We start from the raw sequence: 17,116 nt of genomic DNA on the forward strand, positions 1-17,116 counted from the left end.
GGCAATGGAGAAAGAGAAGTTACTCACTTGTAGTAACGATGGTTCTTCGAGATGTGTCCCCGTGGGTGCTCCACAGTAGGTGTTGGGCTCGCCCCGGCACCGCAGATTGGAATTTTTCTAGCAGTTTCCTCTGGATCGCGCATGCGCCGATGCGTGCCGCTCCCTCGCATGCCTTCAGTCATGTGCGCGATCCGGTCCCCGCCAGTTCCTTGACCAACCGCCTCAGATGCTCCTGAAAAACACCGGACAGAGATCCGAAGCGGGGAGGATGGGCGGGTAGTGGAGCACCCATGGGGACACATCTCGAAGAACCATCGTTACTACAAGTGAGTAACTTCTCTTTCTTCTTCGAGTGGTCCCCGTGGGTGCTCCACTGTAGGTGGCTACCCAGCAGTAACCCCAAGTAAGGAGGTGGGTACTCGATTCATGTGCAGCTTGCCCTTGAGAGGACTGCTGTCGACAGATGGGTATCCTCATCGAACACCCGATGCAGGGCATAATGCTTGGCGAAGGTGTCATAAGGTGACCAAGTTGCCGCTCTGCAAATGTCTTTCAACGCGATTCCCTTGAAGGAGGCCGTTGGTGCCACCAACGCTCTGGTGGAGTGAGCCCTGAGCGGAGCTAGCAAAGGGGTCTTTCGGAGCTCGTAGCACACTTTTATACAGGACACAATGTGATTTGAAATTCTCTGGGAAGAGGCGCCTTCCCCTTTCGACCTGGGAGGGAGAGACAGCAGAAGCCTGTCCGTTTTCCGGAAGGGCTTAGTTCTGTCTATGTAAAAGCCCAACGCCCTCCTCACATCTAGGAGATGCAGGCGCGCCTCCTTGCTGGAGCTGTGAGACTTCGGGTAAAACGAGGATAACACTATTGGTTCGTTAATGTAGAACTCCGAGGAAACTTTTGGAACGAAGGCTGGGTGTAACTGTAAGATCACCGCTTCCTTTGAGAATACTGTGCAGGGTGGCGTTGCCATCACTGCTGCGAGCTCGCTCACCCTGCGGGCTGATGTAATCGCAAGAAGGAAGGTCGTTTTCATGGTAAGTAGTAGGACGGGTACCGTGGCTAATGGTTCAAAGGGTGGTCCCAATGGCGTGTGGAGTACCAAGTCCAAACTCCATGCTGGTGGTAGCGGTTTTCGAGGGGGGTACAGGTTTACCAGCCCCTTCAGGAACCTTGTGATGATAGGATGGGCGAATATGGTGGGCCCTTCCTCTTTGTGCCGAAAAGCTGATATAGCTGCGAGGTGGACCTTTAGCGAGGATAGAGAGAGGCTGTCTCGTTTGAGGTCCAGCAGGTATTCCAGAATTACAGTTATAGGGACATCAAGAGGAGCTAACTGCTTGGAGGAGCACCAGGCAGTAAATCGGGTCCATTTCTGTTCGTAAGTCCTCCTGGTGGAGGTCCTTTGGCTACACTCTAAGACTTGTCTTACTCCCTCCGTACACGTGCTCTCTAAGGTGCTGAGCCATGGATTAGCCATGCTTGTAGGCGGAGTCCCTGAGGATGCAGGTGCACTATGGACCCCTGAGCCTGCGTAAGTAAGTCCAGCGCTACCGTTAGGGGGAGTGGTGGATGATCCGACATGCACAGAAGCAGGGGAAACCATTGTCGTCGGTCCCAGGTTGGAACTACGAGTATCATGCGAGCTCTCCCCCTTCTGGCTTTCTGCAGAACCTTGTGGATAAGAGTAGTGCGGGGAAATGCGTAGAGTAGAGGGTCCTTCCATGAGATCATGAAAGCGTCCCCAGGGACTCCCGCCCTATTCCTGCTCTGGAGCAGTACTGAGGGCATTTCTTGTTGTGTTGGGTGGCAAACAAATCAACTTGGTGAAACCCCCAGGTGTGAAATGTGTGTCGTAGCAGGTCCGAGCAGATCTGCCACTCGTGCGTGAGTGCAAAGCGCCTGCTCAGTTGATCTGCCTTCACGTTGTGGACGCCGGGCAAGTACGAGGCTTTCAACGTTATATTGTTGGCAATGCACCAGTTCCACAATCGGACTGCTTCTGCGCATGGTGCACGGGACCGTGCCCCTCCTTGTCGATTGATGTAAAACATGGTGGAGGTATTGTCGGTATCGATCCCGACTACTTTGCCATGCAGGTATTTCCGAAAATGTCTGCACGCATTGAACACTGCTCTGAGCTCCAGTATGTTTATGTGCAGTGTCTGTTCCGCGGGGGACCATAGCCCTTGTGTCACCTTGCTGCCAACGTGCGCTCCTCATCCTATGTGGGAGGAGTCGGTTGTAAGAAAAATAGAAATTTGTGGTTGGTGGAAGGGTACTGCCACTAGCAGGTTCTTGGGATCTGCCCACCACGCTAGTGACTTCCGTACCTCCGTCGTGGGCGATACTACCCTGTGGATGGTACGGGCTGCTGGTCTGCTAAAGCTCGCCAGCCAATGCTGCAGGCTTCACATGTGTAGCCTGGCATTCTGTACCACAAACATGGCGGCCACCATGTGCCCCAACAGTTGCAGGCATGTTAGGATCGGCACTGCGGGGCTGTACATCATGACTTGTACCAAGGATTTGATGGTGCGGAAGCGGGCGTCGGGCAGGTATACTCTTGACGCAATAGAGTTTATGCACGCCCCTATGAATTCTATATTTTGTGTGTGTTCGGTCTTTGCAAGGTTGATAACTAGGCCCAGTGAAGTAAACGTGTTCGCGGTGATGCGTATCATGTGTAGGACCTCTGCCTTTGAGGCCCCTTTCAGTAGGCAGTTGTCCAGATATGGAAAAATAAACACGCCCTGCCTGTGCAGGTAAGTTGATACCACTGCCAGGGTTTTGGTAAAGACTCTGGGTACTGAGGATAGGCCAAATGGAAGAACCCTGTATTGGAAATGCTCCCCGCCAACCGTGAAGCACAGGAAGCGTCTGTGTGCCGGGTGGATTATTATATGAAAGTAAGCGTCTTGTAAGTTGAGGGCTGCAAACCAGTCTCCATCGTCCAGTGCCGTAAGTATGGAGGCAACTGTAATCATCCGGAAGCGCTGCTTGCGCAAGTATCGGTTGAGGCCCCGTAGGTCCAAAATCGGCCTCTAGCCTCCTGTTTTCTTCTCTGTTAGGAAGTATCGTGAGTAAAAACCTTTTCCTTGGAATTGTTCCGGTACTCTTTTCACCGCCCCTATGAACATGAGGTGATCTACCTCCTGCTTCAGCCTTGCCTCGTGAGAAGGGTCCCTGAGAAGAGGCCGGGTGGGAGTTTTCGTCGGTGGTAGTGACTGGAAGGGGATCGTGTAACCCGTGGCTATAATTTCCAGCACCCATTTGTCTGTTGTGATGTTTTGCCATTGGGAGTAGAACGGTTTGAGGCAATGATGGAACATGAGGTGAGAGTGGCACTGAGAGATGGTGTTGATAGTGCAGTCCTCGACGTACCCATCAAACTTGCCGCCTCTGGGCTTGCCCCGAGGTTGTGCGACTTTGTTGAGAATGTCGCTTGGGGCCCTGTGCTGTTGCTGCTGTTGATGGCGCCCTTGGTCATAGCCTTGCTGATATTGTGCGTGTTGTGGTTGGTAAGCGTAGCGCCTTTACTGAGGATAGAATTTCTTTTTCTTGTATGGAGGAGTGTAGATACCCAAGGTCTTAAGTGTGGCCCTCGAATCTTTGCTAGAGTGGAGGACCAAGTCGGTGGATTCTGCAAACAGCTTTTGCTTGTCGAAGGGAAGATCTACGATCTTCGCCTATAGATCTCTGGGGATACCAGACGTCTGGAGCCAGGATTCCCTACGCATTACCACTGCTGCGGCTGTTGAGCGTGCCGCTGTGTCCGCCACGTCCAGGGCAATCTGAACTCCCGTTCGCAAGGCCACGTGGCCCTCCTGGACGATCGCCTTTAACACTGGCTTCTTGTCCTCCGGGAGGGAATCCATGAAAGAGGGAAGTCTAGAGTAACTGTCAAAGTTATGGTTTGATAAATGTGCCGCATAGTTTGCCATTCTCAGTAATAAGGTAGAGGAGGAGTAGACCTTTCTGCCAAACAGTTCTAATTTCTTAGCATCTTTATCTGACCCCCCTGATTTATACTGAGGCATCTTTGACCTCTGTTGGGACAATTCGACCACCAAAGAATTGGGCTGTGGGTGGCTAAACAGGAATTCCATGCCCTTGGCTGGGACGAAGTATTTCTTATCCGCCCTTTTATTCGTAGGCGGGATAGAGGCCGGAGTCTGCCATATGTTAGTGGCTGATTCCATAATGGCTTCGTCCAGTAGGATAGTGATTTTAGATGAAGTCGGGGGTCTCAGATTTTTCAGGAGTTTATGGTGCTTCTCCTGCACCTCTGCTATTTGAATGTCCTGGGTGTATGCTACTCTTTTGAACAGCTCTTGGAATTGTTTAAGGTCATCCGGAGGGGAGATGTCCCCGGGGACAACTGCCTCATCTGGGGAGGATGAGGAGGAGCCGCTAGGATAAACCTCCCCCAACTCCTCTGGTTTCTGAGTTCGCTGGTGTGCTTGCTCCTTCGTGGGCTGTGAAGGAAAGTCTCAGGACTCCGGACCTATTTCCCCCTGGGACAACTGCATTCCTCTTCCAGAGCGAGAGTGTATACGGGGGTGTTGGTGAGGAGTGGGTGGGGATCTGCCCCCAGATCAAGACCTCCGATGCCAGTGTTCAGTATGATGAGGACGGCCATAACAACATGGACAAGGGCCCGGTGATGGAGACCTGGACCACGATTGGAGTGTGTACCTATGATGTCTGGAAGAGCGGGATCTCCATGACGACATTGATAATGGCGAAGCTGGTTTGTGATAGTACTCGTAGGGATCCATGCCCGAAAAGGGTGAAGGTGGCCTGAGCCAAGGCGAAGGTGGTTGGAGGAACAGAGAGGGGGGTCTGAAACAGGCCGGTGGAGTTGCCGCCCGGCGACACGGCGTGTGTGTCTCGGGGGGGTGGGGAGGGGCTGGGTGATAATGGCATCGCAGCCATGTCCGGAGATGGACTGAGGTGCTGGGTTTTGGCACTAGCTTTTCCCCGCCCCTGCAGGGTGGGCGCCGCCCCCTCCCATGCCAGGGATCTCAGCCCTGCTGTCAGTGCTGTGCTCGGTGCCGTCATATGTGGTGCCGCGTGGGTAGCTTCCTCCAGCGCCGTTTGGCCCCATGCTGGGTGCCCCTGCGCCGTCGGCGCCATGAGAGCTGGTGCCGCGTGAGGCGGCGCTGCCGATTCCGGCGCTTGCCGCGCTGGCGCCCGCAGTGCCAACTGTTGAATAGTCGGAGGGCCGGCCCCGACCACGTGCGCGACTACGCTGCCGCTTTCATCAGCCCGCGGTTCAGGGCTCTGCATTCCGCTCATCCTGCTCACTGAAACCGCTGGCAATGATCAACCCAGGGAGAGTTTCTTCTTCTTTTGCACAGAGGGGGTCAAACAAGCAGCCTTCCTTTTGTGCGACCCAGAGGGCCCTTCTGTGTGAGGCTTCTCCGGTGGCTCAGGCTGAAGGGCCTTATCAAATAAGATCATTTTGAGCCTCATCTCTCTGTCCTTCCCGGCCCTGGCTGTAAGCTTAGCGCAGTGCGAACACGTCTGGGTAACATGGGACTCCCCCACGCAACGAATGCAATTACTATGCCCATCAGAGGCCGGCATAGCCTCGCGGCATGACTCACACTTCTTAAACTCCGAGGAAGACGTCCCAGTGAGTCTTTACTGTTAATAGGGTACTTAGCCGCTAATCACTGCATTCTTCAAACAAACAACATTTACGGCCTTTAGGGTAATGGACGGCTTAACCGGCCTTCTTTGCCCGCTCCTCTCCCCTCCGTTCCTCTTCTCTCTTACTATTTTATTTTATTTTTTTTGTATAATAGTAAAAACAACAAGCTAACAAGTAGAATTAACTGTCTTACCTGTCTCAAGCGTTAGAGCCGGAGCGGATTCCGTCTGCAGCCGTTGGCGGTTGAGAAGGAACTGGCGGGGACCGGATCGCGCACATGACCGAGGGCGCGCGAGGGAGCGGCGTGCATCGGCGCATGCGCGATCCAGAGGAAACTGCTAGAAGAATTCCGATCTGCGGCGCCGGGGCGAGCCCGACACCTACTGTGGACCACCCATGGGGACCACTCGAAGAAGAAACATCACTTAACCACTTGGCTTTCAGGAGAAGTTACTCAAGTTATTAATGCTTAGTAAGTATGATTTTCACAAGGAATGCCTGGTTAAAAAAATGACTAGTTGAAAAGAACAATCACAGTTCCAGAAACAGATTCAGAAAAGAGAAGCTCAGATTAGAAACTATAACATAGGAGAGAGTAATATGGAAAAAAGCATTTTACGTGAAAAAGCAAGTGTTTATGTTTTCCTACAAGTCCCACATCTGTGGCAATCCACAGGCATAAACTTCAAACATAAAATGGCAGAACTAATTATTTTTAATAAATTCATCAGAAAAATATATACAACTTAAAAGTGATAATCTCTTTTGATATATTAAAATATGCACAGATGCACAAAAATTATGGGGTTTAAGAATTTCTTTACAATTTTTATTGAATACATTTTCATAGGGATGGACACTACAGAAGCATCAAACAATTATTTAAGGACAGTAAACTCTGAAATACAAAAAAAAAAAGTTTCACAACTATTAAAACACAAACTGTCAACATCCAGCCAAATATAGGGACAACAAAGGGAATCTCTCTGTGTCTATTGACACCAAGCTTATCAGTGCATTGTACAATGCGGGGACAGGCAAAACTCTAGCCCACTAAGCCACCAAATCCAGCCTGCTGCCCAGTGGGAGCCTCAGACAGTCTACCTTTCTTCTGAGCCCTGCTCCCTGGTCAAAGTAGCTGGCTGAAGAAGCCATATGTTTTCTGCCTGCTGTATGCTGGTTGGAAAGGGGACTGGCTCCACACACTGACCCAGCCCCTAGCATAATCTCACCATTCCCAATGGCCAGAAACTAGCCAATGGGAGTTACCTGGGTCATACTTACCATTAAGGCAGTGTACAAGGCAGCCCCATCCTCTGGGCACACAGTGTGTCGAGGACACGTGGCCCCTGCAGCCAACCGGTCTGAGTAACATGCAGGAGCATGGACAACAGGAAGCTTCCCCGAGCGTCCTGCTGGACTACTGGCCAGGAGCTGCCTAGTTAAGTGCCTCCTGACCACAGCCTGCTTCCGGCATCCCAACTCCTCTCTCCCCACAATTCTCTGCTCTCCTTCCTGGACTCCCATCCCCGATCACAACACAAACCTTCTGCACCAATGTTCCCTGTAAGCTGTGTGCTTGAGCAGCCACCCAGTAGGGATTCAAAGCAGAGCATCGTGCTCACAGCCACCCAGAGCTCGCAGCATGTTTCTTTTGGTGGTACACAGCCACACATTTTGATGCACATAACCTTTATTCTACTCATGGGTGAAAAAAATAAGAGGGAACATTGCTCTGCACCCCCGCTCCTGCACAGCCCCTCCGGACCCTGTACCCCAACTCCTGGTCCCAGGTCACAACCCAATCCCAAGCACCCTCTCCTGCATCCCCGTCCCAGGTCATAACCCTCTTCCAGACTCTGCACTCCCTCCTGTACTACTCCCTCCAGGTCAAAATCCTCTCCTGCACCCATACAAGACCCTGCACCCAAACTCCTGCCCCAGGTGATAACCTCCTCTTGCCCTAGGTCACAACCCAAACCCCTGCTCTAGTTCTCAACCCACTCCCTTCACCCCAAATCCATGCCAAATTCCACACACCCCTCCTCTACCCAAAGCTCCCTTCTAAACACAACCTCCATCCCAGACCTGAACCTACTACATTAATATGGTGTAAGAGTGAGGCCCTTGACCACTTACCAAATTCCTGGGAGTGACCCCCTCATCAAAAATTACTGCCCACCCCTCATATAATCCCAGATTTGAGCATCTACTTCTGCCACTGTTGCATCAGTACCCAAGAGCTGAAAACCCATGGCTCCTACCCTGCAGTAAAATAGGGCACTGCCACACTGTCACCAGTACCCCTCTGGTGGTCAAATCTCCAGAACAGAAATGGTGGATGATGTCAAACATCCAAATTCTCAGACTCAGAGGAACAAATGATGGTGCCGATGGAGCTGTCAGAATGAGATGCATTAAAGGGGTATGGCTAGCATATGGTAAATCTAATACAAGACGCCTGTGAGCAGGTGAGTGCAACAGAACAGAGGGAGATCTCACTCTTTCCAGGGCAAACAGTTTGTGAGATCTCAGAGCACTTTCAAGTCCTCTGGAGTCAATGGTACCAATTCATGGACAGAACTGGGACCAGGAAAGGGATCTGTCTCAGAACCAAAGATTCATGAGATGCCAGGGGTCTCAAAACAGATGGGGTTCCACTTCTTTTCCTTACAAGCCCAAGAGCCCTCTTTTCGCTGTACGCTTCTGACCCAAAAACAACTCCCTAAGTTACTTTCAGGGCCACCAATGTGATTTGTGCCACGCTTTCAGGGTTGCTTTCTCTCTCTCCCATATCTGTTCTCTCCCTTTTCACACACCAATCTCTATTCAAAATAAGCCAAAAATCTCCGGGGGGGGGGGGGTCCACATATTCTTTTTGTCTGAAAAGCTTCACCTAACAATCTATAATGAAGCTCCCACCAGCTCATTATATTTTTTATTTAGACAGTCCCACCAGGGGATTGTCTGAATATTCCAGGCATGAAGGAGAAGACTCACAGTGGCCATCTAATCCCCTTTCACTTAAAAGGTCACTAGGAACAATGACTTTTTCCCATTTCTCTGAGATACACTATAAAACTGGTTTGACTAGGGAGGCCCAGAGAGGGAGTCCAGGTCCTCGCACGTATGAAGTCTTTTGGAAAACAACATTGCAGGCAGGGGTGGCAGGTTTGTAGAAATTTTGGTGGTGCCCAGAATGCCCAGGTCCTAGACCCCACCTCTACTCAAACTTTCTCTCTCCCACACACTGACCTAAGAATCCAGGAGGGAGTTGGGGTGCAGGCCTTGGGGAGGCATTTGGATGCCGGATTCAGGGTTTGGGCTGGAGCAGGGGACTGCGGAGGCAGGACAGGAAGCAGGCTCTCGGAAGGAATCTGTGTGTAGGAGGGGTGGGGTTCTGGGATAGATGGGTGCAGGTGGGGGTCTTGGGTGCAGGCTCTGGGTTGGAGTCAAGGGCTTAGTATTCAGGAGGAGTGCAGACTCTGAAAGGGAGCTGGGATGCAGGAGAGGACTGGGGTGCAGGTGCTGGCATGAAGTGTGAGAGATGGAACTGAAAGGGAGTTTGGCGGTTGCAGGGGGGAGGAAAGAGAGTGCAGGCTCTGGAGGGAGTGGGGTGCACAAGGAGGTATGGAGGGAGGCATAGTGTGTGCCATGCATAACTAGGGACATCCTCTTCTGGCAGTGGCTCCTTGGGGGACGGGGGGCTGGGATCTCTGGAAATTGCTGTGGGACTGCTTCCCTCATGTGTTCCCTAACCCCACGCAACCCCCAGCCCCACCTGCTGCCCCAGTTGACTTACAATTCCCTCGTGTTTCCAAGGCATTTCAAGTCACTGGTGGCAGCAGGCAGTGAGTTCTGGTAGAGTCAAGCAACAGGCCAGGAATATTGCTGGTGCACCATGGACCCATATAACCTGCTGCCCAAGCCTTCTGGGTTTTTAAGGGTAATTTCAATGAGGCAGAGAGAGACCACCAACTGAAACATGCTCAGCCATTAGGAACTGTCAATTATGTCTGAAGAATGTAAGTCTGCCTAGAAGATCATTAAAGAATAATAATAAATTAAGTAAGAGAGAAATGAACACAAAACATTTTAAAAACCTTTGCTATTGTTTTATTGCAACTGCTTAATAAAAGTGCGTAAGTAGGTTTATGGGCCATATCACAGATGAAAAATTCCTAACATGGGAAAATGCAGTTTAATGAAAACCAACTAAAGCTGCAGGGCAACAAGTGGTTGGTATACCTAGACTAACATATGCAGGTGCTGCTGGTGTGAGTGTGGCAGAATTGTGAAAGTCCAAACATCTCAAAATGGTCTCAAGGCCCAAGATGTGAGTGAGGTGCATACACTCAGAGACCAGAAAGTAGACAGAGATTTAGTTAGTTCTAGAGGAAGACACTGACTTTTTGGGGTTTGGATAAAACAATTCAATGAAATCACAACCATGTCAGGTTATTTTTCTGAATTCAATTAGACCAATGTCATGGCATTGCCAGTTAGAACCAAAAGGTTATTTTACCTCAACAGATTTGCTTCAAAAACTTTAGAGACTTGTCAGATCCCAACACACAAGATATTGCTGTAATTAGACTAATGGACAAGAAAGGAACAACCGTAACATTTCAAAATACAGTCCCTCTTCATTTACTTGAAAGCAGAAATGGAGAAGATGGTCTGGTTTAATACTACTTCAAGAAACAACACTTGGCTAATTACAGAGAGAAAGCCGTGCTAGTCTATATACTATTAAAACAAAAAAGCAGTCAAGTAGCACTTTAAAGACTAATAAAATAATTTATTAGGTGAGCTTTTGTGGGACAGACACCCTTTTTCAGGCCATAGCCATACCAGAACAGACTCAATACTTAAGGCATAAAGAACCAAAAATGTAGTCAAGGGTTGACAAATCAGAAAAAACATAATTATCAAGATGAGCAAATCACAAAGTAGAGGGGCAGGGGGGTAGGAGTCAAGAATTAGATTAAGCCACGTATGCAAAAGAGCCTCTATGACGACCCAGAAAATTCACATCCTGGTTCAAACCACATCTTTATATGTTGAATTTTAATATAAAAGAAAGTTCAGCAGCCTCTCCTTCCAAAGTAGTGTGACAACTTCTCTTCAATAAGACGCAAACTCTTACGTCATTAACGGAATGGCCCATTCCATTAAAATGTCGGCTGACCGGTTTGTGGATCAGGAGTGTTTTTATGTCTGTTTTGTGCCCATTAACTCTTTGTCTAAGAGAGTTTGAAGTTTGTCCAATATACAAAGCATCAGGGCATTGTTGGCACATGATAGCATACATGTTAGTTGAGGAACATTAAATAAGTTTAAAAACATCAACCATACCAGATTTACATTTTCACTTCATAACCAACGAGTCTCAAGTATCCCACGACTGAAATGAACAGCTCAATTGCAGATATAAACCATTTGCCTAATGATCCTATAGTCAATCCTCAGATTTTAACCTTTGTGAAAAAAAGTCTTCCGAACTTACATTGACTTTGAAACTTTGTACTGAGCCATCCAGAAAGCAGACACTACAGATGATCTCCGATCGTGTTTTCTCTCTTGGTAGTTCTGATGCCCGTATATTATTTATCCTCCCACCTAATGCTCGTAACCGGGAGTTCATAACTATTGCTGAATAACCTGAAAAAGGAAACAAAACAAAAAAAAAACATATTTGGTAACTTCTTCAAGATAAACTAAAGGGAATGGTTTCATCTCTACTTTTCAGAAAGTCAAACACACAATACCTCAACAAAAGAAGGCCCTATCTTACACACAAATATACTGGTTTAACTAAAATTTGTTAATCTTGGGCAGATCCCTTATTATAGGCCAACTGCAAAGCAATAAACCAAACAAACCAATATGCAAGCCAACCTAAATGTGCCCAGAGTGGGGCTTATACAATTTTGAAACCAATTATAGTTAAACCAATATTTTTTTTCAGACTACATGTATGTGATCTGTCTTAATTTTAAATCAGGAATGTATATTCATTTAAGATTACACAAAATGCTTGATCTAAGCTTTTAGAAAATGATCGTAGAAACGCTTACTAACCAATTCATTACACATATTATGGAAGTATGATTTGCGGAAACTGCATTCTCTATCCAAGCTTCATTCTACTCATTTAACTATTTTTAAGAGAATAAAATAAAAACTAAGTGAACTTAGAGTTGTGTCACTCTTTCAAACATTTTGTAGCAGAAATGCAAATTATTTTAAAAGCTTATTATTATTTTTTCATAAGTTTGAAAATGTAGACTCTGTCAATAGGAAGCCAAGACATTACTGCTACAAAGAATGCCCTCCCCTACCTCCAAATCAGAAATAAAGTTTATTTAAAAATATTTTTAAAGGATAACCAGAACTCAGGACAGACATTATAGTCTGTACAAACCCTGCCCTCTCAACCCCCAGAAAAAAATGATGTAATAAGGGAGCATAAGAAAGCAGTTATAAACAGGGAGTCTAAACATTTCAGCAGATAACCAAATCTCTGTATTACATTAGTTTGTGAACTCACACACCAGGTAATTTGTAGGTTAATTACTACCTTTACTGAAGTTAATAGAGGTTAGTTATGAGAATACTTGTAAAGTGAACCCTCACTAGCCACCAAGGGAACTGCAGATTTTTCTTTTCCCTCGATTCTCCTCCAAAGGTTAAACTCTTCCCGGCCCCCACCCCCGGTAAGATGATCAGGTGGAGTTCGGGCTTCAAAACCAGAATGCCCTGCTGAGCCTATTAAAACAGGGTCACTACACACGATGGCACCCCAAACCAGAGTTTGAGAACCACTGCTCTAGAAGAACCACCTTCATTCTGGAATTTCTGAGTTCTAGACATTGTAACCTTCTTTAAAAATATAATTCCCTACTAAAAAAAAAATCCCTAAACTGAAAATACACATCCATGATCCACAACAATTCATGAGCAGGGCTCAGTCTTCAATTTCAAAAGCACCGACCTCTTCCACTTGAATACAGTGACTGGTAGTAGTAGTAAGCCATCATCTATGCTTGATTAGCCATTACATTACCTAATGACAGAGAGTAAGCCGTGCTAGTCTATACACTTGACTGCTTTTTGTTTTGATTACCTAATGACATTATATTTCCTGAAAAACTTTATGATAAATGCAGTAAGCAATCCAGTTAGTATTTATCTTAAAAGCACAGCTGTTTGCTTGGACATCAAATAGCCATGGAATTCAGATTCTTCAAGAGAAGTAGGTCGCAAACAGTGTTTAATTTGTAATGAATGAGATGCCAGGGCTCAATAATTTTTTTTTATATTCAAGTAGGTGGTAGATCTGTGAACTGCCAAGCCTTGAGGTGCCAGGATGCAGTCTTGGCAAGCCCTAGAACAAATTAAGCACTGGTCACAAATATACAGTAAGATAAAGAGTTAACTACGTGGACTTGATAAATCATCCACTGGATTAGCAGAACATGAAAAAAGCTGTAGCAGATATACCCAAAACAATAATGTAAAGCACGTGCCTCAAACTCAAGGCCTGAGACCCATCTTTGGGACCAAGCAGTTCCACGATCTGGCCCATGCACAGCTGCTGGCATGCGACTCCCTACAGTCCAGTGGAAAAGAAGGAGAGGGTGTCCATAGTCTTCACCCAAGTCCAGCCCCTTTTCAGCCCCACACAGCTTCTTTCCAACCCTGCTCTGCCCACTCCCCCGCTCATCATATACCTTCCCTCAAGCTCCCTGCCCCAGGGGACATGGCCTCAGGCTTTATTGGTGCAGGAGGTCTGGTGCAGGACATCAGGGGCCAGGTTCCCAGCCCTTCACTGTGGTGGAGGGAGCTGTGGCAGTAGGAAGTAGAACGCCACAACCCGAACCCTGGCTGGTTTAGGATATGGCAGCAGAGCAGGCTGTTGCGTAGTTCTGCTTTCCTGTGGCTCTCACTGCCGCAGTGAGCGCACCTCTGGGCTTCATAAGCCTACTTGTCAGCTGCCCTAACAAACACTCCCACTGCTAGCCTGTGCTTGTGACCATGCCCATGCATGCTCCCTGCTCCTTTTAGAGAACCAGCTAAGTGAAAGCTGGTATGGGTGCATCTACACAAGCTGCAAATCACACTTCCAACTACAGAGTGGGCATACCCTTAGTTAGCAAAAACTCACTCCAAACGGGGTACAGTAATATACATGAACTAAATCTGTGTGCTTGATGATTTCAGTACTTTGAAGTCTTCAAGAAGCCTATTTTCTTCTGGCTGCGCAAGGAATTACATGTAGATGTTGGCCCCTTAAAGGGATAAGAGCTGCCAAAGCACGCAAGGGATGCATCCTGGCAGAAGACCCAATCCTTAAATCCTTCATCTAACAAGAAATTACAAGCTTTATTCTAAGGAAGATCAGATTCAAGTCGAATTTTAATTCTATTCAGGCTGTTGATCCTAATTTAGGTTTATTCTATTTGTTAGCTGCTGTCTAAAGCCCAGAACTTGCAAAGACATTAATAATTTTAGGTACATGCAGTGGTGCAAGTGAGCTGATATACTTCTAAGATCTTTTTAGTTGATACGGTGTACCAGTAAGACTACCTGTCAGCCATCCCTACCCCCTCCACTGTTTGACATGTGTCTGTGTACAGAGCTGGTGGTGGATGAGGCTGAGAGTGTTACAGCAGCAGAAGGAACTGCAGCGTTCTTCTCCTTACCCCACTGGAAGGTGCAGGGGGGAAAGGAGCAGAACTCCCAGCAGCTCCTCTAGCTGTCCTATAGCCCCCAGACCCTGTTTCACACAGGTAATGTGGGATGGGGAGAGGAAGAACACAGAAGTCCAAAACTGGTGTGTGTGGGGGTCGGGGGGGGGGTGGTCAAGTGGGGATTTCATGTGCTGGTCGCGTTCCCCCCACTAAGTACTGATAAGAACTTTTGTTTATTAGCACCACTGGGCAGATGAGTAGTTCCACTGGCTTCAATGAGACTATGCAGTTGAGCTTCTTGGGTGCTTAAATCACGCCAGGATTCAAGTCTCAAATCCTTCCTCCCAACCCTTGTTTCCATGTGTCATAGTTAACCTTATGGGAAAATTAAACCCATTTTTGCCAATCCTCTAGGAACAGGGTAAAACTAGTACCATAATACAACTTGGTAGTACACTATCAATATCTTGCTTTCCCTCTCGGTAAGTATTTGTTATGGTAAAAATCAGTATGACAAATAATTTAATTTTATGGTTTAAGCTTTGCACTAAAAATAGCAAAACCTAATTTCACTGCTACTGTAGATAGCACTGTTACACCAACAAATTTCCCTTACACAAAATATTGTAAAGCCATCAGTTTCAAAGTATTTACAACACTTATAATTTGCAGCTGCCAACACAAGACTAACAATATGAATGTTTCTCTTATATTGATTACAGAGGCAAGTACTGAACTTTCTTTCAGAGGAAAACGTACTACTATAGTTAGAGCTCACCTAAATTAAGGTATTTGTGGCACAATTAATTTAATCATGGTTTGGCAGAATGATTCTTACACCTGAAATGTTATTACAAAAACCATTTTCAAAATCTTAACGTTGCCAAGTAAATAATAAGTAACTCAGGTATTTTCATCTACAGATCTTGAAGCACTTCACAAAAGATGGTCAGTATCATTATGCACATTCTACCCAAGGGGGAAACAATTTACCCCAGGTCACCCAGCACATGAGTCACAGAACAGGGAACAGAGCTCAGCTAGTGTCCCATTCCAATTGCCCTACTAGGCCACAATGCCTAGTTAAGTGCTCCAAAGTTGAGATGCCCAAATTCCTGAGCAATATTAATTCACCAGCAACAATCATTCTTACATATATACATTGTGATTCTGTTTTCAAATGGTTATATACACTTTTTTCCTTCAGAACTCCTTTAGTGAACAGGATGGATAACTTAATGGGTAGTTATTCAGTGTTTCTTTTATTTGCAATCATTCAATCTATGGCTTCCAGCCCTGCTTCCCACACACACCATCCAAACTCTGTATAGAATACAGAATTAATTTTTGCAAAGGCTTTTCTATTATGTTCATTGCCATAATAGGTTAGCACTTTACATGAGTCATCAGTAGGGTTGGGAACTATAGTTTCATTGCAAAGACCTCAGCCACTTCAGATAACAGTAGTTTGCTTTTTATCCCCTGTGAACCAGCCATGAGAGCAGGAAGACCCATTGTCATTGCTTTCACAGCAATCTGCTGGACAGCAGAAGTATGTCTAGACTCAGTAATCCTGAGTCCTAGTCCAGGAGCAAAGTCCTGAGTGCTGGTGCGAACAGTACTGAATATCCTTTTCTGCCATCTCCTCCATAACCTACCCGCCTAGATTGCCTCTACACGACACACCACACCACAGCTCATTCCTCTCCTCCCCTCTCCCTACCCAATCTGTCTATGCACCACCCCCTCTGCTCCTATTCACCCCCATCCTTCCTCATGGCTTTGCATTTGGTACTGCTTGGGCTCCAGCTAGCGGGACACTGAGGGCAAATAAGTGTCATTATGGACATAAATCAGACATCAGGAACGGTAATGTACAGAAGCCTGTGGGTGAACACTTCAATCTCCCTGGACACTCAGTGGCAGATTTAAGGGTGACAGTCCTGAAACAAAGAAATTTCAAAAAATGAAATGGAGAGAGAAATCTCTGAGCTGCAGTTTATTTGCAAATTTGACTCCATTAACTAAGGATTAAACAGAGACTGCGAGTGGCTCGTGGCTTACAAAGGCAGCTTCTCTGCCCTGGGTGTTAATATGTCCCCATTAGACTCTGACAAAGGCTCATATCCCCCTGTCTGACCTGACTTGTTTTTTCCTCTTTTGATAAGTACTATTGATACTGGGCCATTTCCACCTTGCTAAATAGACCTTGTCAGCTCTGGCCCTCCCTTTTACTGGGACGCCACGCTTTAAATACTCCTCTGAAACCACTCCCCCACTCATGCATCTGATGAAGCAGGTCTTTGCCCACGAAAGCTTATGCTCCAAAAATATCTGTTAGTCTATAAGGTGCCACAGGACTTCTTGTTGTTCTCGAAGCTACAGACTAACACGGCTGCCTCTCTGATACTTATTTCCAAGGACTAGCTCCAGAGAAGCCTCTAAAACAGGGGAGTGCCAAAATGCGACTGACTTCTATGTACAGTTCGAGTAACAGGAGATACTTTTGAAAGTCATTAATATTCCTACTTACAACAGCTTCGTTAACAGATAAAGATACAGAGCTTTACCATTTCTGTCTTTAAACCTTCATCCTGCCAGCAGAGGAAGGTGACATCTCTCAGCGGCCACAGGCTTTCCCCCATCTTTCCAGGGGGGGCGCGGGGGGGGAGAGGGAGAACATGAGACATCCCTGACCCCACCTGTCTGTGCCCGGGTGAGGGGAGTAAAATACAAGACATACTTGCCCCTCAGACTCTGG

At 47.0% G+C, this 17,116-nt stretch overlaps 1 protein-coding gene across 1 annotated transcript in view; it reads right to left on the reverse strand.

The window, feature by feature from the left end:
• Positions 1-17,116, reverse strand: part of PTPN3 (protein tyrosine phosphatase non-receptor type 3) — a 224,870-nt gene that overhangs the window by 169,430 nt on the left and 38,324 nt on the right. The window contains exon 2 of the mRNA XM_074987968.1: positions 11,169-11,323. Coding sequence (XP_074844069.1) covers positions 11,169-11,306 — 138 coding nt within the window. The 5' untranslated portion in view covers positions 11,307-11,323. The remainder of the gene's footprint in view (positions 1-11,168; positions 11,324-17,116) is intronic.

The sequence above is a fragment of the Carettochelys insculpta genome, chromosome 2 (assembly GCF_033958435.1).
Source record: "Carettochelys insculpta isolate YL-2023 chromosome 2, ASM3395843v1, whole genome shotgun sequence".
In the NCBI taxonomy this organism is placed as follows: domain Eukaryota; kingdom Metazoa; phylum Chordata; order Testudines; family Carettochelyidae; genus Carettochelys; species Carettochelys insculpta.